The sequence below is a fragment of the Protopterus annectens genome, chromosome 4.part0 (genome assembly GCF_019279795.1).
Source record: "Protopterus annectens isolate FY-2018-M chromosome 4.part0, PAN1.0, whole genome shotgun sequence".
NCBI lineage: Eukaryota > Metazoa > Chordata > Ceratodontiformes > Protopteridae > Protopterus > Protopterus annectens.
The window spans coordinates 1,865,436,333-1,865,464,202 of record NC_056733.1 but is presented as its reverse complement, the minus strand read 5'-3'; the positions used below and the strand labels follow the sequence as shown (position 1 = coordinate 1,865,464,202).

Below are 27,870 nucleotides of genomic sequence, written 5' to 3'. Positions count from 1 at the left end.
AGTTGATAAAAATATGCCTGACCTGTGTACAAAACTAAAGGGACTAAAAACATTTTCACTGCTTGTATCTTGCTAGCCATATTCATAAAGCATAGCTTCCAATTTTAATATCTTCATAGTATTTTTAAGTGTCTTCCCACAGATCCTTCGCTGCTATAGCAGAATTGTTTTAACCCATACTCTTAAGTGCTCCATTTTTTCGTCTCCCATAAATATGGGTATAGCTGAACCAATATGCGTGTTGGTACATAGTTTACAGCTATTGATTTTGTTCTATCTTCATGAATTTTGTATCCCAAAAAGACTTGAAACTGTCTCAATTGTTCCACAACACTGAAATGTCCTTTTCTGGTTTAATCAGGTATAAAATAACATCTTCTGCAAATAAAGGCAGTTTTTTTCTTGACTATCATACTAATTCTATCCTTGAATTTCTCTGAGTCTTTTATTTTCTTTGCCAATGGTTCTAAATATAATACAAATAACAGACAGGAAAGCAGACACCCCACTTTAATTTTCCTTCGGATTCCTCATATATTCTCACAATCAACCTTATAGGGAATTAAAATGCTTCCATTGCCCTATTCCTAAAATCTCTGCTTACTCTGTCAAATGCTTTCTATGCAACAAAACCCACCAATAACAGTGGTATTTTCTTACATTCTGCTTCCCCCTGGATCATCATTGTTCTACTAATGTTGTCAAATGTTTGCCTCCCCTTCACAAAACCACACTGATCCATATCTATCAATGTTGGCATTAACTTTGCAATTCTTTTAGCCATTATACACACTTTATAATCATGGTTTAGATTTGAAATTAGCCTATATAAAGCTGGATCTTACCATCTTTAGGTTTTTACAGCCACCATAGCTTTCTTACAGGATGTTGGTGCATCTCCTCCTTTTAAAATACTGTTAATCAAACCTTCCAGATCCTTATCACGTTCTTCCCTCCTAGCTTACAAATTTCCACAGGAGTACCAGTTATTCCTGATGGCTTTACTGTAGATTGGTTATATATCACCATCTTTGTCTCATATCATACTGTCATAACTATTAGTAAATGAACATCATCTGCCTCTAAACTTGCCATACTTAATTCTTCATAAACATTTCCATGTGTACTTTTTCTTGACTTATACATTTCTCTGCTTTGTACAGATTTTCATAAAATTACTGAAATTTTTAATACCTCTACAGGATCTCTGGTTATTTTCCTTGTTATAGGCTCCCTAAGCTTGGTAATCCTTTCTGCTTTCTGTTGCCTGAGCCATTGTGCTAAATGTTTTTGGGCACTGGAATTATTAGCAAAAACAGCTGCTTAACAGCGATCTTTCTAAACTCATGCATATTATTGAGCTAGTCCCTTATTTCCTCTTTAGCACTCTGCAATTGTGCCTCTTCTTGTTCTGTGAGATTCACCCTATTCTGCAGTCCCTCTAATATTACTGTTACTTCTTAGCCATATCTCTTTTTCTTTTATTTCCACCCTAAATTTAAACTCCACTTTAATTCTATCCCACTGATTAGCTATACTTCCAGAAGAAATTTCTATCTTCTCTAAAAACTCCCAAATAATTTCCACTACCCATTCCTTAAATTCCTCTCTTTTTAACAGATAGGCGGGGAAGACCCAGTGTCTCATTTTTATTTCATTATCTTGCATTTTTATTTTATTTTAGTTATTACTGGTGCATGATCTGAAATAGTTATTGGATGCATATCAAAACTTTCAATTAAATGCACATGTTCCTGTGAAATATAATTTCTGTCCAGCCTAGCCCAGTTTTTGTAACTTTGGGGTATAATATGTGAACTCTCTCCCCAAACTCCTACTACTGAATTCACATCTTTCAAACTAAATAATTTCATAGATTTCTTCAAATATCTACCCTCTTTAGTTGTATTTTCCCTTCTAGGCTCCCAGATATATCCTCACTGTTGCAAATCAAATTCCAGACCCCACCTGTATGTAATATCTCACATAATTTTCTTAAGCTCCATTATTTCAGTTTTTGGTGGAATATAAATACATGCCAGTGTAATCCTCCTCCCTTGCCAGTAGCCCCTTATTACTACAAATTTACCATTATTATATTTTTTTCCTCATATCACTATGTAAGCTCCATTCCCACTTAATACAAGTACTCCTCCCTCTTCTTTGTCCCAGATATTCCACTGAATAACCATCCTGAAATCAGTTATCAAATTCACATACTCATTTCTTTCCAAGTATGTCTCCTGTAGCACAGCTATTTGCACTCAGCATTTTTAATATAGTTCACTACTCTTTATTTTTTGTATACCTAAATCTTATATAGAAATATTGCGCTAAACTCAAGCAGATATAAAGCAGACCATTCACATTTAAAGATAATATGAAAGTGCCATTATTATAAAAAGTTATTATTCCCACCTGTTATGTATACGTTTTTTAATGTCTAGTTTCAGCTTTGAATTATATGCATACACTAATGTTTGGCAGGTTGATCATTTACACAGTTGCTTCTTGACATATCCATGAGAACCTATGTCATATCTTACAAAACAGGTAGTTATGTACTCACCATAACGCTCGATGTATGTGGTCCATCTCGCCTCACATTCTTTACTCATGGGTTCGGGCCGAGAATCGGCTCCGACTCGGCCAACTTATTTCTCTAGCGCGAAGTCTCTAATTAGCTGGTGCATCTTGGGATACCGGGTTAGCCCAGCCAATTAGAGACTTCGTGCTAGAGAAATAAGTTGGCCAAGTCGGAGCCGCCACCCGTGAGTAAAGAATGTAGGCGAGATAGGACCACATAACATCTTTTTGTTTTAATAAAAAAAACTCAAAAAAAAAAACCCCTCCAAAACACCCCAAAACCTATTAACTTAATACTAACGCACACAACTACATACATCTAAATATCTTGGTATTTTATGACTTAATATCTCTGTACACAAAACACTAAGTGCAATACTTTCAATAATTAATGCAACTTTTGCCTCTTTTTCTTTGATTAAAATAACTGTTTTCCTTGCTTTTACTTTCTCGTTGCTGGTTCTGGATGATTCCATGTGATCAGAAGGTCTTCATTTTCAGTAATTCTTTCTGGTTTATGTTTCCAGTTTTTAGTTATGTGGAGTAACTATTCCTTTTTATAACATATTTCTTTTTCAATATAGTTAAGGCACACTTAAAAGTGATCACATAAATACCTTAGAAATATCTTTCATAATCCTTATAATATGTTTACTCTGACACTCACTAAACAGATAATCAAGTCTTAGTCACTGAATCCTTTAGCATCTAATTACCTAACAGTTACGCCATCAGCAAAAGTAAAGATGTATTTATATTAACACCCTTTCTTACATCAATAGAAACAGTATCTGATAGGTTAATTAACTGGCAGTTTCCCAGGACTTATTCTATGCTTAATGGAAAATATTTCTACATTTTAACAGCAATGAAAAATGTTGGAAGATTCAACAGATAACATAAGCAACCTGCTAACACAAATAATGATAGCATTAGAAACAAAGACCAAATAAAAGGAAATAAATATATACCAAACTAGAACCAAATGAAAGCATACATGGATGTTAATAAATGAGGAGTTGGGTTATAAAATGTACATACATTTATAAGTAAAATATTGAAATAAATGCTGGGTGATCATAGAAATATTCAAGACTCCATAATATTGGAAAACAGTGGATTAGCAATGACAAACAGCAAATGGAACAGTGAATGTATTTGTGCATCTTTGCCCATGGCTACAAGCATGTAACAATACTTCAAAACAGTCAGGGAACAAGTAAACATATCAGTGTTATGTCTGCATCTTGTGATTTCAAACTGCCTTCCATCCATGCATCCAATTTCTAGTAATCTATTTTATCCTTGACAGGGATTCCAGAGCAAGGCATTGAAACCTACTCCAGATGTGATGCCAGTTTATTACAGAATGCATACTCTCACTCTCCCAAACGCAGCATGTAAACCTTTTGTAAGATTTGGAGCATTCCTTTTAAACTACAACATGTCTTTTGAGGAAGAAGGAGAAATGCAAACTCCATGTAGAAAGCATCCAGCCAAGAAGCAAACATAAGAATTTCTTGCTGTGAGTTTGCAATGCTGCACATTTTACTACTGTGCCATTCTCCAGACTGTCTTTTTCAGAAAACATTTGAGTTGGGTGAATGCATATGTTTAGGAAAAACATTTTAAATATAGCTTTACACAGTTATCAGTATATATAAATAAATGGCCTAGTTATACAATGTTTACTTGAAGCTTTCTGTTCCCAAGTTACATACTCAAATGTAATTTTGTGGCTTGTCACAATTGCAAATCAAGCAATGGACTACAGTCTTCTGTGATCACATTTATTAATGTCACTTGCCAACTTTAATTCAAAGAAAACAATTATTCAGAAAATATGTATGCTGCATAATACAAGCCATAGTTCTCCCTAAAAAACTTGGCATACCATTTCTCAGTTTTAGATAGCTGCACATTACCTATGCCTCAGTATGATTAAAGAGTTTTTTTCAAACTTGCTTTTATGTGATATTAAATATGTTGACCAACAAGCTGTAAAAGCAATTATATTGATTCACACTACATGATTAAAAAACACAACCAGATATCAAAAGTCTAACATGTATGTACCTACTGTTTAGGTTTACTGTATAGACACATTAACAACAAGGGAATGAGTGAATCAGTATATCAATAAAGGTGAGCACACATACTTACCAAAATCACTACTTTGGTACCCAAATGTATAAAGAGGATTAAATATTGCCATAAAATAGGCTTATGATAAAGTTCTCATATTAGGCCTAGTAAAGTAGGCCATCTTGTACAGTTAAATGCCTTATTTAAAGTAAAGCTTTAAATTCCTAACTGTTAACTTTTAAATCACTTCTATCTGCATAGTAAATAACACAGAACAATGTTAATAAATAAGACTATCTAATCTAAAAGAAAAATAAATAAGAAGTGATCAGGTAGAGAAGGCTTGAATGACTCACCACATAGAGTTGTTTCCAAATGCTACCCCATTCCCGCAGTGTTGTAGTGACTTCTTGCACCAGGGGAATTTCTGCAGATGAAACACTATCCTGATGTCTAGGAAGAAAAATAAAGAGACTTGTGATAGTCTGGAAAAGTAGAGCTTCAGTGCTTTGTTTTCTACCTTGTAATGTACATGTTTCAAACACTAAGGACCTTACTATTTGATAATTTATTTATTATTTATTTTATTTACATTTGTTTAATAGGAAATTCTAACTGGACATGGGTCCTTTTTCAGTGGAGGCCCAGGGGGGAAAGCTCCACCGAACAATAAATGAGCAGCAGAGTACATGAAGAGCAACTGAATATACATACAATAGCAAATAATACATACTGCAGCAAACATTAGCTATACATACAATATGAAACATAGTAATGAACAGATATACCAATATCTAGCTAAAGGCTAGTAAAAAAGGTAAGATGCATATACAAATAGTACTAAGCTCAAACGGATACTGTACTGAACTCATATACCTAAATCTTATATAGAAATATTGCGCTAAACTCAATCAGATATAAAGCAGAAGCTCCACAAGAAGGTGGAACAAGCTAGAAGGGCTAATGGGATGGAAGGGGAAGATAGTGGAGTAAGAGAGGAGACTGAGTGAGTAGTGTATGTGGTAGTGAGAAGAAGCTAGGTGTAAGTCAGTTGGATATGTATTTGGAGTTGAGATGAAGTGAGGTAGTTAAGCATGTTATAACAGGTCTGAGATACTGAGTGAGGAAGGAAGGGGAGGGTAAAGGGTGAGCCAGAGCCTGGAGAGGAAGGAATGTAATGATCAGACAGTGTGAGGCATGGTGGCTAGGGGAGGGGAGAGGAAGGAGAGGTAAAAGGAGGGTTACTAGTCGGGATTGGTGCATGGGCATAACTAGAGACTTTTTAAGTGAGTTTTTAGTGCAGTCTTGAAGTGATTGCAAGAAGACAGTGTGGTTATAGAGAGGGGGAGATTGTTCCATAATCTGGATATGATGCATGAGAATAGTGCTTCTCCTGCTGAGTTCTTGGGTTTGGTTACTAGAAGTAGATTTTTGCTGCTGGAGTGTAGAGGTATAGTGGAGCAGTAGGACTGGAGAAGGTTTTGAATGGATGGCACTTTAAGAGGATGATTTACTAACTTGTGGACAAGGGAGAGCTGATTCAGGTGAAGAAGTTGAGGGAGTTCAAGCCAGTCAATTTCTCTAAGTGAGATACAGTGGTGGATGCGATAAGATGCAACAGTTGGCAAACTTAGCCTTGAGCTTATTTAGGTCTGTTTGTCTAAGGTAGGTAAGCGTAGGAGAGGCATAGCTTAAGGTGGACATTAGGTGGGAATTGTCAGCAAAAATTCTGGCTGTCTTGGTGAGGAATTGTTTCTTTCTGTACAATGCACCTAGTTTTTTTGTGAACCTTTTTTATGGTAAAAGAAATGTGAGTGTCAACTCTGAGATTGTCATCAATCTCAACACCAAGTAGTTTGGTGTGTTCTTTTGGGGAGATGATGGTATTGTCATTGGCTAGAATATTAAAGTGGGGGATAATTGGGTTAGATTTTGTTGGTTGGAAGATAAGGAGTTTAGTCTTCCTCGGGTTGAGTAATAACTGGGCATTAGATAGCCAGTTTTCTACAGATGAAAAGGCTTCCTGTGTGATCTTCTGAAGTTCAGGTACAGTTGGAGCTGAGCAGATGAGGTTGGAGTCATCTGCATACTGTATAAGAGAAGAATGTTTGGTGGCTGTGAATAGATCATTGGTGAAGAGTGAGAATAGTAGGGGACCAAGGATGGAGCATTGGGGAACAAAATGTTACAGGAACTCGAGGAGATAGGTTATTATGCAAGACAACTGATTGTTGGTGGCCAGTTAGATAGCTGTGAAACCAATTAGTAGCTGACTGGGAAAAGGACAGGTTAGTGAGAACAGAGATTAGTAGTTTGTGTGAGACCATATCAAAAGCCTTGGATAGATCCAGAAATATAGCAGAGGAGAACAGGCCATTATTTTTATGATGGATAGCATTAGTGAAAGAGAGCAAGGTGGTAGTAGTGCTGTGGTATGGCCTGAAGCCATGCTGGGTGCTGGAAAGGAGGTTATTAGCTAAGAGGTAGTCTAAGACTTGAGAATGGATGCATTTCTCAAGTATCTTGGAAAATGGAGAAAGGATGGCTATGGGGCGGTAATTGGAAGGTTCGGTGGAGGAGTCACCTTTATGGAGGGGAATGATGTGGGAATATTTTCCACAATGTGGGGACATAGGTTTGTGATAAGAACCAATTAATTAAGATGGAGATTCGATAAGCTTGGGCTTCTGCTGCTATTTTTAGGTATTCAGAGGGGAGATTGTCAGCTGCAAGTTTTGTAGGCTTAAGTTTCAATAAAAGTTTTTTTATATAGGAGGTAGGCACTGATGAAAAAGAAAAGACTGTGGGCAGAGTATTTGGTTTTGATGTAGGGAGGGTGGGTAGAGGGTTGTGTTGTTTAGTCAAAGACAGAATGGTTTCAGTAAAGTGTTTATTGAATGAGTCAGCAATACTGCTGGAGGAAGGGGGAGTGGTAGGTGGGGGGTGCCTACTTTACCTGGGTGGAGAATGGAGTTTATTGTGGACCAGAACTGCTTAGGGTTGTGATGGGAGGCGTTTAGGGTATACTGATAATATTGGGTTTTATCTTCTTTTATTTGCTTTTTGACCTTGTTGTGCAACTCTAGGAATGACTGTCTAGAGGAGGGGGTTTCTGTTAAGCGCCAGTGCTTCCAGGCCTTATCTTTGATTTTCATTAGTGCCCTGATACTTTTTTGTAGCCAAGGGGAGTACTGTGCTTTGATTCTGGCATTTCTTATGGGAGCATGTGTGTTTAGGAAGGTGCTATTGAAAAAGTGGACGGCTTCATCCAGACTGAGGTACTTTAGTGGTGTCCGATCACATTTTGAAGGGATGAGATAAAGGAGAGAGGGTTAAAGTTTACCCTATTTCGGATTTGCCTATAGATAATGGGTTTAGCACAATTTAAGTGGTGTCTCAGAAGAAATGTTGGAATGTGGTCACTGAGGGTGTCTGGTAAACAGCCAGCTAAGTATGAGTGAGGGTCGTTATTGACTAATATCAAGTTGAGAGTAGTATGTTTGTTAGAATTTTTATTTACCTGGGTAGGTGACTGTATTAGTTGAGAGAAACCATGAAGGTTTAGGTGCTGGGCTGGATGATTGTTACTACAAGATAGCCAACCTAGGATTATGATTTCCTGGTGTAGGGAATGGTTAGCCTAGTTCAGGAAGTTTTCCAGGGGTGGGATGTTTTGGCCAAATGGGAAGTAGCATCCTATGATGTTGACTGTTTATTTGGGTTTAGTTTGAGGTTGGCATATAGGATTTCTTCATTTCCAGTGTGGGCGGCAGATGTGTTTAGGATCTGGGTGTTGAGATGGTGTTTAAACACTAGAGCCACACCTCCCCAGTTTAGCAACTGCAAAGAAAACTCACTGACACATTGAGTCAAGTTGTTTTTGTTTCACTAGAATTATTTTTCATCGATCTACAGTGTTACCTATACAGAGGAAACAAACCATCCAACCATGTTAACAACAATGTGGCCACAGTGAGGCTACATTTTTAAATACAGCATTTTAAATAACTATTTTTTGTGATGTAAATGAAGGATCCAATCTATGGCTATTTGAAGCTGGAAGCCATCCTCAAGACAGGTTATAACCTTGATGGGACTCCAGCTCAAAACCTGGCACCACCGATGCAAACATACACATAAACCTAGGGCCATTCACATTCATTGGTCTTATTAAGCAACAAGTTTCTGAGCAGTGGAATAAACATGTGCAAGTCAAAGTTAATATACACAGATATGACACAAACATGTCAAATACACACACACAGACACACACACACACACACACACACACACACACCTAGCTTGCATACACACACATACACACAAACACACACACACACACTCACACACAGACACACACACACACACACACACACATAATATACATATATATTTAAGCAGCTATGTAGAATGACCTGCCACAACGTATCTGCAGGAATTACATAATTTTATTAGGATACTGAGGAGAAATTGCTCACCATCATAAACTGTCACAGGGCTCAAGCTGAAACAGTTTGTACAAGTATAATGCTAGAAAACAAGGCATCACTGAGTACAGCAGAAGTAACAAGGTCATAGAGATCTATGATGGGGCATGACAGACAACATGGGTACCAGACAAAGTTAGGAAATGTCACAAAAGGATCCTGCAGCTGGCGGGGATCAAGCCAACAGAGATGTTTACTGTAACTACCTGAATGTAAAGACTTTTGCCAGTGTGTCTGATGACACAAAAAAAGAGTACATGTAGGAGCTTGCAACCAACAAAAAACAAAGGGAGTCAATAAAAAATCTACTGATATGTCTCAAACACCATTCAAAAAAGGACAATCTAAGGGCATTGTCACTGTAAATCACTGGAGAGAACATTGAAAGAAATGAAAAGACAAAACATGCTATATGAATAATATAACACTGCAAGAAACAGTACAGTCTGAAAAGAAAACATGCTATATGAATAATATAACACTGTGAGAAACAGTACAGTCTGAAAAGAAAACATGCTATATGAATAATATAACACTGCGAGAAACAGTACAGTCTGAAAAGAAAAAATGCTATATGAATAATATAACACTGCAAGAAACAGTACAGTCTGAAAAGAAAAAATGCTATATGAATAATATAACACTGCGAGAAACAGAACAGTCTGAAAAGAAAACATGCTATATGAATAATATAACACTGCCAGAAACAATACAGTCTGAAAAGAAAACATGCTATATGAATAATATAACACTGCGGGAAACAGTACAGTCTGAAAAGAAAAAATGTTATATGAATAATATAGCACTGCGAGAAACAGTACAGTCTGAAAAGAAAAAATGCTATATGAATAATGTAACATTGCAAGAAACAGTACAGTCTGAAAAGAAAAAATGCTATATGAATAATATAACATTGCGAGAAACAGTACAGTCTGAAAACAAAAAATGCTATATGAATAATATAACACTGCGAGAAACGGTACAGTCTGAAAACAAAAAATGCTATATGAATAATATAACACTGCGAGAAACAGTACAGTCTGAAAAGAAAAAATGCTATATGAATAATATAACACTGTGAGAAACAGTACAGTCTGAAAAGAAAAAATGCTATATGAATAATATAACACTGTGAGAAACAGTACAGTCTGAAAAGAAAAAAATGTTATATGAATAATATAACACTGCGAGAAACAGTACAGTCTGAAAAGAAAAATGCTATAGCAGCATCTATATGTCATTTTGAGGTACGGTAAATTGTAAAGTAATGCAGACTGCTCTGAATAATGCAAACACTTTAGTACATCATGGAAGATAAATTGAATGCATCTTTTAATCTAAGTACACAAAACTGAAGTACTGCGTTGGTGGTGCTGCGGTAGCATTGTCGCCTCACAGTAAGACGTCCTGTTCGATTCTCAGCTAAAGCGTCTTCTGTGTGGAGATATGCGTGAATGGGCGTACCTTCATTGAAGGTTGTGTGTCAGGGCTGGCAACTCGGTACGTAAAAATCTACTGCCAATCATTAGCGGACCGGAGTTCCGCTGTGGCGACCCCTAACTGGGAAAAGCCGAAAGATACAACAACAACAACACATAACTGAAGTAATTCTCAACTAAACAGTCTTATCTAAAGATAAAAATGCCAAAATGCAAAATCATTATATTATGTATGCAGTATTTCTGTAGAATTAATGAGTATGCTATGCTGACAAATGAGCACATGACATGTTCCTTGTTTAAAAATGTTATGGATTTAAAACATGGAGATGTCACTGTTAAGTGGCTGATCACCTAAGACTGGCAGGTGTTGCTTTTTGAGACTTCACCTTCCTCAATATTGTGTGACCATGGAATTAGCATATATAAGAAAGGGGAGGTTGTGGGGAAGGGGTTAAATAAACCTGTTACCTGAAAAAAAATTATACTATAGTATAATAGATGTAGTCGTGGTACTTTTATTTCGGATACTTTTGGAATACAATGTTCTTGTTTTAGATTTAGTTTGTTTGTATTTATGATTTAAAGACACTAACTACACTAAAATACAATCAAAATCTTTTTTTTCCAGTTTCTGTCCATAGTTGCAAGAATATCTTTCTCAGCCTGCAGTTTTACTCGCTCTTCACTTCTGACTCCCAATATTTTGTATTTGCTGATTCCACTAAATCATTTATTCATCCATGTATTCAGTCATTCACACGGCCATTCATTCTCTGATTATCCACTTAATACAACATAGGTTTTCATAGATTCATAGGGAAGCTAGATCCTATGACAAAGCTGAGAAACTCATCCTAAATGTGGTATTAACCAATCACACTTTACACGCACACATTCATTTTCACAGTCCATTCACACCTGCAAACTATTTTGAAGATTTACTTTTCACCTACATCATCCCCTAAACCTAAAACTCCATCCCATTCCTTAAATTTTAAATGTGGTGTGTGAGTAGTCAGGACTTAAAGCCTCTGTTCCATGTAACTGAAAACTGACTTCTCCAACATTATTCACAAAAAAGAAAAAAAAAATAAGTAATGGTGTTGTGAATGCATGCCTCTGTAAGACATAATTCTGCAATTCAAGCAGCTAATAAAATAAAAAAAATAAAGCTATGCCTCTGCACACTGGACTACTGTCAAAAAAGTAATAAAAGCATGTTACATATAAAGTTTGCTATGTAGGAAAATAATTCTACACTTTGAAATGAAGAAAAACTGGAATGTTCAGCAGTATCAGAGAAATTAACATTATTACAACTATGATGCCACAAAGGACATTAGCATGTGTTGATTTGTTTATGACATGCCAGATATCCACATGTGTGAATCACGAGGAACAGCATTTAACAGTTGCTGATTTTGGACTTTATGCACCACATAACATAACCATCATGATATGCCAATGCACTTTATGGCATCACAGTCTTGCAACAATTCACTTTACAGACCCAGAGAACTAGGATGATGCATTCATTCATGTTTACAAACTCTGACTGCATAGTGTGACAGACCAAACTATATGCTGTTGCTTTAAACATGTACATATGACTGTGGTGCAACACTTATCTCTAAGCCACAGAAGATGAAATAAGGGGCAGTTCCTAGCAATGAGGATTAGCAAACATATATACCAAATGGTCAGTGGTAATACTGTTAATATTGTTAAACGTGACTCGTCATGTAGCAAACACTGGAGCATGAGAAAAGCCAGATGATGTGATATGTGGGAGTAAATACTCCAGCAGCTGAGGGCCCTGAGCAGAACACTTCAACACACAACATAGTTTTCCTAAATTCTTCATACCCTTTTTTCTCAGAAATAGCTTCCTTGACATGGATGAAAGATGCAGGAAATATTCCCTGTAAACAAGAAAAAAATATTATCAACAATCTGCATTACTAACAATTTTTTTTTAACAAGACAATTAATAATCTGCTGCTTTTTCAGAATGTCCTGGAAGTGAAATGAACTAATGGTCCTGCAAGTTAGTATCAAACCTATAACAAATTGTACTTATACCTCACAAACTTTATCACTAAACTGTCTTGTGATTCAACGGTTAACACAATATTTATTTGCTTATATTTCTTAAAATATGAAATGGCTGCAAAAATAATTCATCCTCCACAGTCCCTTTTCCCCATTTTTGCATATGGGTTATTTCATATCACACACACACACACACACACACACACACACACACACACACACACACACACACACGCATGCACACACGCACGCGCACACACACACACACACACACACACACACACACACACACACACACACACACACCTATCGCCAATTTAGAAATTCTAGTCCAACTACTGCATGTCTTCGGAATGTAGGAAGAAACCAGAGCACTCGGAGGAAACTAAAGTGAACACAGAAAGGACATGCAGCCTCTGCACAGAAGGCACCCCAACAGAGAACTGAACCTGAGAACTTCTTGCAGTAAACTGACAACATTACTCATTCCACCAATGTGCCACCCTCACCCCCACATATGCAAACATATTTCACTCAGTCGTGACTGCTGTTCTACAAGGTATTGTTCTGCTTTTATTTCAGTTTTCTTTTGTTTCATTTTTGTATTTTATGTGTTCTGACATTTACTACAGGAGATGCATTACCTTATAGGAAGTCCTAACCACTTTACAGGTCACAGACTCACTGATTTGTCTCCTTAAAGCAAAGCAAACACACAATTTATCTTCATAAAAAGTAGTTGTGTGGCTTTGGCATTGTAAAGTATGGTGTTCAGCACCAGGCTTGATCTCATAACATGCTATGTTATATGATGAATTGTCACTGTGTAGACCCTCTCATCAATACTATGCACAGAATGATAAACAGCTTCTCAAATCTACTTTTCTTTTCATGTTTTTTCCACAAAAAATAAGCATATATAGTGCATATGCTTACCACCTGTGGAAAATGCTCAGTCATTCATTCCCTAATTACCATCTTAATTACTTTGTGGGGATCTAGAACTTATCTTTGCATTTAGTGGACATAAGAAAGAGAAATCTATTCCAGTGGGATACCAGACCCTCACAAAACGCATATACAGAAACACACACACACACACACACCATGTACATATACCGACAGTTTAGAGGACTGCCAAATTGTAAGATAGAAATAAATTCTGAAAAAAATAATCATGACAACTTTCTGTGCATGAGGACAATGACAGAGTGTGGGCATTAATGAATCGTTACATGATGTGTGTTAAGTTATGATATCAGTTTAGCAAAAAGTAAACCATACCAAAGCATTAATTCACTCATTTATTAACTCATTCTCCAATTACCCATTTAATCCACTTCATTTTAATGCAAAACAGCTACACAAGGGTGATAATATTGTGCAAGTAACATCCACATAATTTAAGATAAAGAAACTAAATTATCTTATATTGAAAAAGGACTATGCCAAATGGACCCAAATAAAGCATGGGGAGGAGACAGAATTAGTCCCAATGAACTGTGAACACCAGCATGAACATACAGTACCATTATATCTGTTATTCGTTAGGTCATTTAAGTATGGGGAGATTACTCAAGATTGGAGACATGCACTTGGGAAAGGGGAATAGGACAACCCCAGAGTTATACAGACCCATACATTTACTTTCTTTGAGTGTTAAAACAATGAAGATGGTTGTTTTAAATAAATTATTGTCAGAATTCAAAAGGTTGGGACCTGAAACAATATATATCAGTATGTGCATGTTGAAAATAGATCTATAACTACCAGTAATGTGATGTTTTATAATAATATAACAACAATTAAAATAAAAATTGTGCTCTGAAGTAATTTATGTAGACTTAACTTCAATCTTTGATTGGGTCATACATAAAACAGTGATCAATACATTAACACAGGTAGGTATTAATATAACCTTCATAAACCTTCAGTCAGATTTTGTGCTCACGGAATGGAAGATGGCTACAGTTATTCCGCTGCACAAAGGAGGTCCAACCACTGATCCAGGTAACTAGAGGCCCATAAGTCTTACCAACTTCATATTTAAGACCATGGAAAGAATGGATATGATAAATAAGGACATAGTTAAGCTGCAAACGATGGACCCATCACAGTTCAGCTTTGTTAAAGGAAGGCATGCCTATTAAATATGGTGGATTTTATTTTTGAGAGTCATCAAAGCACTAGAAGAAGGTAAGAAAGTAAGTTTACCTCAACCTGGCCTAAGGTTTTGATACAATACCTCACTCAGGCATTACAGACAAGCTCACTAGTTTAGGTATAAACCCTTTTATCCGCCACTGGATAGCCAACTGGCTCACTGATAGGACCCAGGATGTCAAAAGAGCTGAGGCCACCTCCACCAAGAAGCCAGTCACTAACAGAGTCCCCCAGGGCTTGGTAGTAGGCCCTCTCCTTTTTGGCATCCACTTCTCTGAAATGGAAGCAAGTGCTGAAGTTTTATGGCTAACTAATTCTGCAGATGATTGCAAGCTGGGGGTTATCATCGACTCCCCTGCAGACACTAGCATTCTTCAAGAAGGTCTATCTCTGACTAACAAATGATGCCAAAGCCATGCTCTTAAACTCAATGCTAAGAAATGTATAATTATACCCTTTAGGAAGTCAACCATCCCAACTAATTACTGTGTTGATAATACACCTCTATTTTTATGTTGCACAACTTGTAAGTTAGGACACAGCATTTAGGTCCAAAGAGGTCATTATCCCATTATACTCGGCCCTTATGAGACCAATCATAGAGTACAATGCTCCCTTTGGTATGTACCTGACCAGGCATATGCAGCAACCAGAGCATCCTCAGAGGTGCCATACAAAAAGAATACAAGGCATAACAAACCTGCCTTATGCAGAGAACCATAAAGCCCTTTCCCTCTACTCAATGTCCTATAGACTGCTGACAGGTGATCTATACCTGGCTTACAAGGCATCCACAAACTGCACACTTATGAATTTCCTACATATTCATAAGTCAAAGAGTACCAGAAATACACGGTCTAGGGACCTGAATTTTGTCTGTCATAAACAGAACATGCTGGAGAGACAGACATGTGTCCCAGAGACTGCCCCTCCTATGGAACAGGCTTCCCATCCATGTGAAGCTGAGTTTGTCTATTATCCAGTTTAAGCACAACCTAGACCAGTGGAAGGGGAATAGGAAATTTACACCGGCCTGGCACCCATGTCCATTATGGACAGAAGTAGATAAATGCAAATTATAAATGTCTGGCCTTCAATGTCCTACTTTGATAGAGGTCATCATCATTCTTTCAGGAAAACTTGGCTAGGCTTAGAAAGGCCCTCTCAGGTTGTTAGTCTAGTAACAGTTTATGAATTTATAAGATTGATAGCTGCATGTCTTACAAATAGGGCATGGCAAATATCATACAGCAACTGGACAGGTAAAAGTCTAAGTTAAAGTCAGGCTGTCCCACAGGCCTCTGTCATTGTCCTGGTTCCATACCTGTTTTGAATATATCCTTTAGCTCTATCTTTTTCATATGAGGTGCTTCTTAGCCTGTATGCAGATTACTTAAAATTGGAGAACTGATTATATCTGATACAGATAGAGCATGTCTGCAAAGAAGTTGACTAAACTGACCATTTGGGCACTAGAAAATAATATGCTGATAAGTATGATGATGATGGACAATATTCCCCAAAGTACCATACCATTTCCAAAAGGAAAACAATACACTGGTAGGGAATTAAGACCAACTTTATTTTTTCAGATATCAACACTTCCAATACCTTCACAACTTTGTAATATTCAGCTCAGAGATTATTATCTCACATTGCAAATATGATAAATACTAAATTGTTATAGTCAACATTTGGCATCAGAGCGAATGAAGTTGCCAAAAGTATAATGCCTACTCAGAAAATTACACTTACTTGTACTGGAGCAAAGATATAGCAGGGGTACATAATTTTTGTACAACTAGCTTAGCAGATAAATGATGCTAAACTGTTAGTTTTTTCTTATGACTGTCAAATGTCAAACTCATCTCACTTAGAATGAATCCACTGTTACAGATGATTACCTTTTAAAAGAAATGCTAAACTGTCCTAATCTTTGCATAATCACGTTAACATATTTACTACAATACAAATGTTAGCATAAGCAGTCAAGAATATAGGGCAAGAGAAAAAGTTATTATGAGTAGTAAGGTGGTATTCCAAAGAGAAAAATTCACTGTTGATATTAGAAGCTGAGAAACCTACAGCTCCAAATAATATGTAGTCTCTTTGTTGTGGCTTTTCATTTTCTTATTCTAGGATCATAGGAGCTTACTAGGCTAATGACCTCAGGGCCCTAACAAGCCTAGCCAAGTTCAACCCATGTTCCCAAGGATGTCTGGTTCAAGCAGACACTAAATACAGCACCTATTGCCCCTGTCCAATAGTGACACAGGTGTAACCCCCAGGGTGAATTTCTGGTTACCCATCCTAAAAAAGCTTTCAAAAGAACTGTGAATAATTAACCCAGAAAGTGGAAAACAGGAAATCCAATGGTGCAGAAACAACCACCCGACTCCACGGCAGTATAATCACAAAGTTTATTCCAACATAAAGTGCAGAAAAAAAGGATTGAGCGCTTTCGTCTCCACCCTGGAGACCTCTTCAGAATCAATTAATCAGACAAACATTAAAAATTTATACACATACCAATGCTTGTAAATTGATCATTGTTCAATTAAAATTAAAATTAATTACATTTAATTACAATAGGCACAACGCCCAAGTAACTGTTAACCATTACAATTGTTGCCCATTTCAAGCTAAAGGGTTATCATCTGAAACATCAGCACTTATTGATTGATTCATGGGATTTACTAAGAAAAATAAACAATGTAAACTACAATGATGAAATTATCTTTATAACCATTGATGCTAAAGACCTTTTTACGGTTATACCCCATGGTACAGGTTTAGCATGGTTTGAAGAGACACTTGTGGCTATGGACCTTCTTGAACCTGAAGAATTTCGTATTATACTTGAAAATATGGAATTGGTGTTAAGGAATAACTTTATTTATTTCCAAGGAGAATATTACCATCAAACTGAAGGAGTGGCAATGGGAGCGGCATGCGCTCCCATTTATGCCAACATTGTCATGCTCTACTGGGAGAAGAATTATGCTTTTACATCTGAATATTACCAATACCTGAATAGTTACTTCAGATTCTTGGATGATATTTTAATTCTATGGAAAGGTCAGGAAAAAGATATCTATAATTTTATTGAATACATCAATAAGAGTACACCATTCCTGAGTTTCACATATGAGGTCCAAAAAAGTACTATTCACTATTTGGATGTTAAACTAATGAAAGATGAAAAAGCTAGGAGATATACATCTGCCCTATATCGGAAAGAGAATTTCTCCAATGCATATCTACATTTTGATAGTGACCACCCCCTTGTACTGAAAAAGAACATTGTAAGGGGCCAGATGATTAGGGCTTCTAGAATGACAAGTGAAGAAGAAGAATTTTTGAAAGAACTAACTACTCTGAACAATATGTTTTTACAAAGGGGATATCCGAGTGAATTGATTGAAGAGGCAAAAAAGTGGGTCATAACAAATAGGAATACTAGATACATCCCACTGTTGAGTAGTGTAATACCAAGCAGTAACATATCTACGTATAATGGGGGGACTCTGTTTGATCATGAGCAGAGACATCCAAACTCCACCAATAACACCCCATATTTGACTTTGACATACCACAATAATATTGAATGGTTGAGGAAAAGTATCAACAGTGTATGGGAAATGTTTAAAACTATGCCCTGTTGAGTAGTGTAATACCAAGCAGTAACACATCTACGTATAATGGGGGGACTTTGTTTGATCATGAGCAGAGAGATCTAAGCTCCACCAACAACAGCCCATATTTGACTTTGACATACCACAATAATATTGAATGGTTGAGGAAAAGTATCAACAGTGTATGGGAAATGTTTAAAACTATGCCCACGAGGGTAGACGTTTTTAAGAACAAACTTACTTATAGTTACAGAAAAAATAATAACTTAAAAAGCATTTTAGAGAATGGTAAGGAAGGATCTTGTGTTGATAGTTCTTTGACTATTAGTCACAAGAGAGGGACTTTTAGGTGTAATAGATGTCCCCAATGTCCCTTTATAGCAGGTGAAAAATCTATTTATTTGCCCAGTCTACACATTACTTTAAAAGCAAGAAAATACAGTAGTTGCTACACTAAAGGCCTGGTTTATTTAGCATATTGTACATTTTGCTGGTGCTTCTACGTAGGAAAAACAGAGAGACATCTACGTAGAAGAATATATGAACACATTAGAGACATCAACCGTAAAAATGTGAACAATGCACTTTACAGACACTCTATAGTATGTTCTAATGCTAATTTTAAATTCTGGGCCTTGGAAATTGTTGAAACTCCCGATAGAGGGGGAGACTGGACAACTAAACTGTTATACAGGGAAATGATATGGCAGCTTAGATTAGATGCTTGCAATGGCAAAGGGATGAATGATTGTATATCCATTACACCAGCATTAAAATTATTAGCATCAGACCCTAAGAAACATTCTTATTGTGTATAAATACCATTTATATATTTATTTATGTACCATTTTTACACGTTTGAGCACTACAACCATCTGGGTGTTTTTGGTTGGTTCACACTTTTTAATATTTTGAATAATTTTAATATATTTTTAATACTATTAGTCACTATATTACACTACCATATATACACATATATACATTTTTAACTTTAAGGAATAATGTTTGTTCATATAACCACTGTAACAATATTAAATAATAAGATACACTAATATAGACAAGTATAAATATAAATATAACAAAACAGTATTATACTATATATACTATATATATATATGTTAATTTCAATCTTATATTTATACTTGTAAATATTTTATATTTATTTTTATACAATTCATATCTCTCAACACAATCTATTCAAACACTAACATGTATATATACATATTTCAAAATCTTGCTATCTAATTATCATGTGTACACCTAACAAGATAAAAATAAATTATACATAATTATATAATGTTGTACATATTTATGAGTATACACACACATTTATATAAAATATAGATTTCATATTGGAAAGGTCTTATGCATTGAGATATATTCTTCTTATTGTAATTTATACACTTTATACTTACATAAAATACATCTTTTTTTCATATTTGGAATCTGCACATGCCACTTTTTCATTCAACCTCAGTGGCACTTCATAAGTGAAAAGGTTCTTTCATGTAATTCTTTTATGTAATTTCTATGTATTTTTATGTGATTTTACTAGAAAGAAAAAATTTTTTTTCCATATATTTAACAGTCTTCAAGGAACAAGAGAAAAACGAAAAAAGAACAAAACAACAGTTATACGTGGTCCTTTTCATTCCTGACATACAGATGGATTTTAAAATCTGTATTCAGCTTTAAAATGGACAACAATTGTAATGGTTAACAATTACTTGGGCGGTGTGCCTATTGTAATTAAATGTAAATAATTTTAATTTTAATTGAACAATGATCAATTTACAAGCATTGGTATGTGTATAAATTTGTAATGTTTGTTTGTTTAATTGATTCTGAAGAGGTCTCCAGGGTAGAGACAAAAGCGCTCAATCCTTATTTTCTGCACTTTATGTTGGAATAAATTTTGTGATTATACTGCCGTGGAGTCGGGTGGTTGTTTCTGCACCATTGGATTTCCTGTTTTTCACTTGCTGGGTCAGTTGGTTACCCATCCTATCGTCCAAATTACACTTAAATAGGGCCAATGAGGAACTTTGTTTAACATGAATAGGAAGCTTGTTCCAAAGGTGGGGCAACCTCTGTAAGACAAATGTGTCTGTCCGGCAAGTTCTGTTGATGTCACATACATCAAGGTCCTTTGAGAGAGTAGCCGATGTGCCATTTGACTTGCAAATGTGCAGCATTTTTATTAAAACTGGGTCAGAGATTGCTCTATATGCAAGGCATAGGTTGCCTCTGAGCAGTCTGTATGACACAGTATAAAGTGACAATGATTTCAGTCTGCCCGCATAAGACCGATCTTGAAGACCCTGAATTTTCTTTGTAAGTAATCTTTGTGGTCTCTCCAATTGCTGCAGGCGTTTGCACAGGAACATACAAGTCTCTCCCTTTACTTCTCCATATGCAACACTGATCTTTCATATATCAAACTATAGTCTTTGACCTACTCTAAAGTTACCTTTAAGGGATGAGATCATAATCTTTGCTTAAACCACATCCATCTTTTCTTTTTTAAAGTAACTGAAAGCCCAGGGTTCAGCAGTATTCATCAGAAAAGCCACAGCACAAAAGCATCTAATGAAATTAAAAGCAGGCATTTGTTCTGTCCTTTTCATTGTTGAGTCATTCAAATTCATTGATATGATTAACAGATTTCTAACAACAAACAAGAAAAGGCAAAGGGGGTGGGGTCAAACAGGTATTTATTTTCATCCTTTTCTTCAGTTAAGTTTTCAGTTTAATAGACATTTAAAAGAAAACACCTTCCTATTTTTGAGATACATAAACAGCCTCTAATGGCTGTGTTATTACGGATGATTGTGATCATTTTTATTATTATTTGTTTTACAAGTGAATATAATCTAACAGAAAAAAGGCAGTCAGGTTAATCCCTTAAACTAGTGAACATTAAAATGTTTCTAGTGTCAGATATCTGACAGCACAAGCTTCCACTGTGGTGACCCCTAACCAGGAAAAGCCGAAAGAAGAAGAAAAAGTACAGTGAAAAAGTTTTAACCCTGTGATAAGCATGTACAGAACCAGGATTTATCAGAAAGAGCAGATACCAGTGCATTAGTCTATTTTCTATATGCTTCTACCTCTATCTCCGCAAATGTCTCTGAATTTCTTCACACCGCTTTTATTTGTTTATTTGTTTGTTTGTCTTTATTTACAGGAAAGTCCAAATGGGTTCAGGAGACACCTGGGGAGAAAAGCTCCATTTGCTTATATTGCATTATGCTAAGCTCCAGTCAAATACGGAGTAGTTGCATTTCTATTTACATTTACACAAACAGAAGTTACATTTCTATTTACATTTGCAGACAGACAGTAGTTACATTATACATTTACAGTCTAAGATTTTACAGAGGTGGAAGTTAATAAAGAGAAAGCACACCTGCAACTTAATGGATTGTACAGGGAGAAGTTATGTATAAGAAAAATGTTTTGCAATTTCAGTAAGAGGTTGAGAATAGTATGTTTAAGGAGAGTATTTGGATAGTATTGTACAGCGTTGTCGCCTCACAGCAAGAGATTCTCCCGTTCGATTCTTGGCTGGAGCGCCTTCTGTGTGGAGTCTGCATTGTCCTCCCCGCGGTCAAATGGCATTTGAAAGACATGCGTGAATGGGCATGCCTTCGTTGAATACTGGGAGTCGAGCTGGCACCTTGGCACTGTAAAAATCTACTGCCAATCATTAACGGACCGGAGTTCCACTGTGGTGACCCCTAACCAGGAAAAGCCGAAAGAAGAAGAAAAAGTACAGTGAAAAAGTTTTAACCCTGTGATAAGCATGTACAGAACCAGGATTAGTTACGATATTGTTTAAGCAGTGGTTTAAAACTACTGAGTTTGTTGGAGAGCTTTATTTGCATGTGGCTTAGCAATGCATTGGGAGTACAGCAAGTCTCCTGCAACATTATTTGACTTATTTGTAAGTAATAAGAATATGTTACTAGAACAGAGGTCCCTTGCTGGACAGTAGGGTACTTATATGTTTTTTAGCACAGGGCATTTTTCTGGATGATTAATGAGTTTGTGTACTGTAGTCAGTTGTGAATATGTTAGACAGTTGTGCAGTTCAAGCCAGTTTAACTGCTTTAAGTTTTTTTTATTATTTTTTTATTTTGTTTATTTTTTGCAGTCTCTCTACCTATATTTCCATACACAAGTATGTTAATGTAGATTTTCCATACTTCCCTATCATTTTCTACTGTACCATATTCAGAATCTCCCTACGTTTTTTACATTTAACATTTTTCAGTGTTTCACCTCCTACTGGCCCTTTTTTCTTTCACAAACCAGCACCAAATGTTATATTTCTTTCCTTTCTCTTTGAGTCTGATCAACACAATTTCCTTTCATTCATTATTCTGTACCTCATATCCACTATCCCTGAATGATTCTGATGTGTTCCTTTCAACTTAAGGTCACACAGACTTTTTTACATTTTTTGCAGATCATTTTCTTATAATAAACTCTTTTTTTAGTTTATCAGTTAACTTATTCCACCTATAATCCATGTAAAAAGCTGTATTTATATCCTGGTATAATTTTCTTTAAATATTTATCCATACTTTAGTGTCTACTTTGCAATTAAAACAAATAATCTTACATGCAATGATTTTAAACTCTTATCCTCTTGCAACTTTTCTAACTGCTGTCTGTCCTTTCTATAACATTTCTCAAAATATCTTGCCCTTCCATTTTTATCCTTTCCCATACATATGTGCATGTGAAAAGACCCTAGGCGTGAGTGTGTGCGTGTGTGTGTGTGCCTTCCGTGGAAGGTTGGGCGACTTGACACCGTAAAACTCCACTGCCAATCATGAGCGGACAAGGTGATCTGCTGTGGTGACCCCTAACCGGGAAAAGCCGAAAGAGAGAGAGAGAGAGACTGTAGCAATACAACTTTATTTCTCCTCCCTCTATAATACACCTCTCATTACTGGATTCACTTCTTGATTTCCAAGCAACCAAGAACGTATTAGCATACATCTAATTACTCACACTTACGTGTATTGTAGACATTTACCACATACCCCTATACCTAGAAAAACAGATTTAATCATACAGACTTTCTTCATCTGTAACATAAAAAAATGCACTAAACAATTTTACTGAATCTTCCATCCTTAAGTACACATTTCTCCAATCTACCTAATTTGAATCCTTGGTTCCAAATACTATTCCTAACGTGTTAAAATTGACCATGTTAAGCTCCACTTTTTCTATTTTTTTTTTCTTTACATTCAAATCCTATGCTCTTAATATTGCTTATTTTCAGAATTACCTCTGGTAATTCATCCATTTTCTGCAGCTTATTCTACTCTTATCTAAGTTGTATCCTTCAAAATTATATTCACTCTATCTGGATATCCAGCTAACCCACTTCATTAATCTTCAAACATTATTTCTCATATTTCTCAAAACTGTTTAATCATTCTGTCAATAAACACCACAATGAGTTTAGAAGAACGCCTTCATTTATCCCTAAACCTCGTCTTATATCTTTCCCTATATATATCCATTTATCACAGGCCTAATTTGTTTTCCAAGTCTTTGAAACAATTTCTTAAAATTATTTTCCATATCATATTTTTCTGATACTTGTTATACACAATTATGAATTATACTGTCTTATAAAGTCCACACTTACTGATTCACCTTCATCTCTATCTTGAATACTGAACCCATTCAAAAATTACTTGCAAATTCCTTTTTATATCTTTCTGTCTTACCCATGCACCAAGTGTTACACATAAGTGAACTAGTCAACTGCCTTTGGCACTCCTTAGTTATTTATTTTTCAGAGCAGTATTTCATTGCTCTAAAAAATAAATAAATAGATAAAGCATTGCAAATTAAAAGAAAATTAGATTACAGAACATTGGATGCTCCAAGGGGACAGGGCTCCAGTTGACTTCCCATTGAAGTCATGTTGTTACATTGGCTTAAATGTTACAAGGTCATGGGAGTACAGGTCTCACATTGTTTAAATATCAGGACAAAGCTGTCTCAAATAGTTTTAATGAGAAACAGTAATTAAAATCAGGGACAGTCTGCTCAATTCGGAATGGATAGTCAGCTAAGTGTTGTTATAATATTTACAATAATGCTGCTGGCAGTGATCAACCAGATATGTTTTGGCAATATTTCTGGCTTTGTGACTTCTGTGGGCATTTGGGATGAGGGGAATGGTGCGGTGAGAAGTGTTATTACTGTTTTTTTTTCAATAATACTGGCAGTGATCAACCAAATGGTTTGGGCAATAGTGTTCCTGCTTTGTGGTTGGTGTGGAGCAACTTGAGTTGGAGTACTTTAATGTGTGACAACTTGCTTGTGTGGACTGTGGAAGTGACATAATATTACATAGTCATCAGATGTTGTGGCTATAACTGCTGGGTAGGGGTTGGGGTAGGCTGGATGAAAGTAACTAATCTACTTGTCTTTGTGCATCTTAAACAGTCACCATCTGGCTTTGAAGGATAGTGTGCTTTTGAGAAAAGTAAGATGGACTACTTCACTGGACACCTGATATGCATATTCATAGCAGGTATAATTGCTGTGGCTGTCTTCTGTGGAAGAAAATGACTAGCTGCCTGCTACTGTTTGCTTATTATTTTGACTTTACAAGACTAATATGATTATCCAAAGCAATATGCAATATTTTAGTGTGTGGCAACTGTTTGGAACAAAGGTGAAATACATAATACTGTCCTTTTAGCACTGATAATATTTAATGTCTAAATTGTACATAAAAGTGGCTATGACTGCTTGCTGGGGGTTGTCTGAATGAAAGTAAATGACCCTGTCACTTTCATAGTTTAACAGTCACCTTCAAAAAAAATAAGGGATAAATGCATCACCAAACATCTAGACTTTCACGATTTCTGTAGGGCTGGTGACCCACACACACAAAGGCTACATAAGTAGATTTTGACATGGGCTACATAACTGCCCCTGCCCTGATCCTCACCTATTCTAGAATCAACCCTGTTGTTTAGTGTACACAGAAGGTCACTATACTTTTGTATGGGCTAGTGATGTTGTCTTCACTTCTTTAACATTCCTCCCAAACCTCAGAGGGCTGGGGACAGTGTGGTAATTACTTATTTAACTTTCTCAAAAACTTCAGAGGGGTGCACAGATGGTTACTATAGCTTGTATGGTCATGCTGAACTATCTCTAGAAGTATCAAGTTGAAAACATTATTGCAGTCATTATCGTATTTTTCCCCATTTTCCTCAAAACCAAAATCTGATGCATATACATGTGGCTGTCTTTTGGGGGAAAGTAAATAAGCATGATGTTTATATATATCTGATAGCAAATATGTCATATTCTATTTGTTCCTTCAGTTTCATCCCAGTCTGACATTAGAAGGGTACACAGAAGATGGCCGTCTTTTGGAGGTAGGGGTGAGGAGGCATGCTGTATATATAAATATGACAGTAGCAGCTTGAAATATGATTGTGGGCATTTGTGGCTTAATTTTAATCCTATTTTTACACCAAAGGGGGACACACAGAAAGCGACTACCTATTTTGGTGGTAGGGTATTTGGCAGGTACTATACCTTGATAGGACATGCATAGTCTCACAAGCATTTGTCTTCTCAGTTTATTGTGAACTGGTATTCGGTCAGCTTTGAGCATGAAAACTTGGATACAATTTACTTCTTCCTTGAAATACAAAAGTAAGACTGAATTACTTTTCCTTGTGTATATTTTTGTCCAGGCCATCAATAGATCAAAATGTTAAGAAAAAATCTCTAAAATGACAATAACATCATCTATAATCACATGGCTTCCAGTTGCCTAGCAGCCTCCAGCTTAATTTAGTTATTACAGGGCAGTTTTGGTCAGTTAGGGTGAATTGAAAGGATGCAGGAAAAAGCAAAGTTTAGGAGTAAGCCTGAATTTCTTTCCTTAATCATGTTTTAGTTCAGGCCATCTTTGGACAAAAAAAGTTGTTTAAAAATGTCTAAAATGCATCTTAGAACATCTAGAAATCTCATGGCTTCAGTTTAATACAACTATTTACATTGCAGTTATTACACTGAAGTCTTGCTCAGTTAGGATGTGCTGAAATGATGCAGGAGAAAAATAAAATTGAAGAGTAAGGCTAAATTTATTTCTTTGATCATCCTTTTTGTTCAGGCAATCAATGAATGAAAAGACTGTTAACTCTAAAATGCACTTCAGAGCATCTACAACTCCATGGCTTGGGGTCATCAGACCCCCGGCTTAATGCTGCCATTTCCTCCACAGTTATCAAGACTGCAGCCTTGCTTAGACAGAACATGCTGGATGGATGGATGAATGAAACGAATGAATGAATGAATGAATGAATGAATGAATGAACGTATGTATGAATTCAGGAAAAGTTCGAACAGAAAGACAAACTGTGAGGAAAAAAAGGAGGAAAAAGTAATCAGGATAATGTGAGTAGGCCAAGATAGGATGGGCAGTGGGAGAGGGGCCACCATGGATTTTTTACACCTAGGGTGCAAGTCATGCCTACCCTATTTCTTCCTCTAACAAATTATTTATACCTTCCTTTAATTTTAAGTTCAATACCCTCTATAATAAGCTATAGTCCATACCTAATAATGAAACTGGTTTCTAATTTTCCAAATCCATTTTCTTCTTCCTCTTCTACTTCTAGATAAATTAAATAATGTATTTAGCATCTGTCCTATACTTCTCTATATCCACTTTTGACCTTTCATAAAAAATCATAATATTCAGTTTCAAATCTTCTATATTTTTAAAACAAAAAATCCAATCCATCATCTTTCAACCTTCTAATCTAGTCAGAACACTTTTAATCTCTCCTCTTTCAATATCTTTATCTATAAAGCTCAACTATTTCCTAATTTTTCCTCCCAATATCCCATTGTCCAAATTTTGCTTATAGGTTCATAGGTAGGTACTAGGCTATTGGCCCAAGGTCCTATGTAAGCCTAGCCAGAAAGGTACCATAGCTTACGCCACCCAAGAAAGTTATTTTCCTGAGCCACTGTCCAGCAGAGACACATAAGTGATCCCCGGGGTGTATTTCCTATTTCCCATCCACTCATCAAGATTTTTCTTGAAGAGTGCTAATGAAGAACTTTGCTTGACATAGATGGGTAGCTTATTCCAGAGTATAGGAAGTCTCTGGAACAGGAATCTATCCCTCCAGCGTGTCCTGTTTATTGTGGTGACAAGGTTTAGGTCCCTACAGCGTGTAGCTTGGAGGGATTGGGATTTCTTTAGGTGTAGCATGTCCAACAGCTCTGGGTTTGACATAGCTTTATATGTTAGGCAGAGATCACCTCGGAGTAGGTGATATGCTACAGAGTAAAGCTGGAGTTTTTTCAGGCGGTCAGTGCAGGGCATTTGTTTGAGGCCAGTAATCCTCT

The 27,870-nt window shown here is 36.2% G+C and overlaps 1 protein-coding gene across 1 annotated transcript in view; it reads right to left on the bottom strand.

Moving 5' to 3' along the window:
- The window catches only part of DOCK2 (dedicator of cytokinesis 2), a 4,134,711-nt gene that overhangs the window by 3,761,369 nt on the left and 345,472 nt on the right, over positions 1-27,870 (bottom strand). Inside the window, exons 4-5 of the mRNA XM_044069535.1 lie at positions 12,467-12,522; positions 5,028-5,124 (exon numbers count right to left, since the gene is read on the bottom strand). Coding sequence (XP_043925470.1) covers positions 5,028-5,124; positions 12,467-12,522 — 153 coding nt within the window. The remainder of the gene's footprint in view (positions 1-5,027; positions 5,125-12,466; positions 12,523-27,870) is intronic.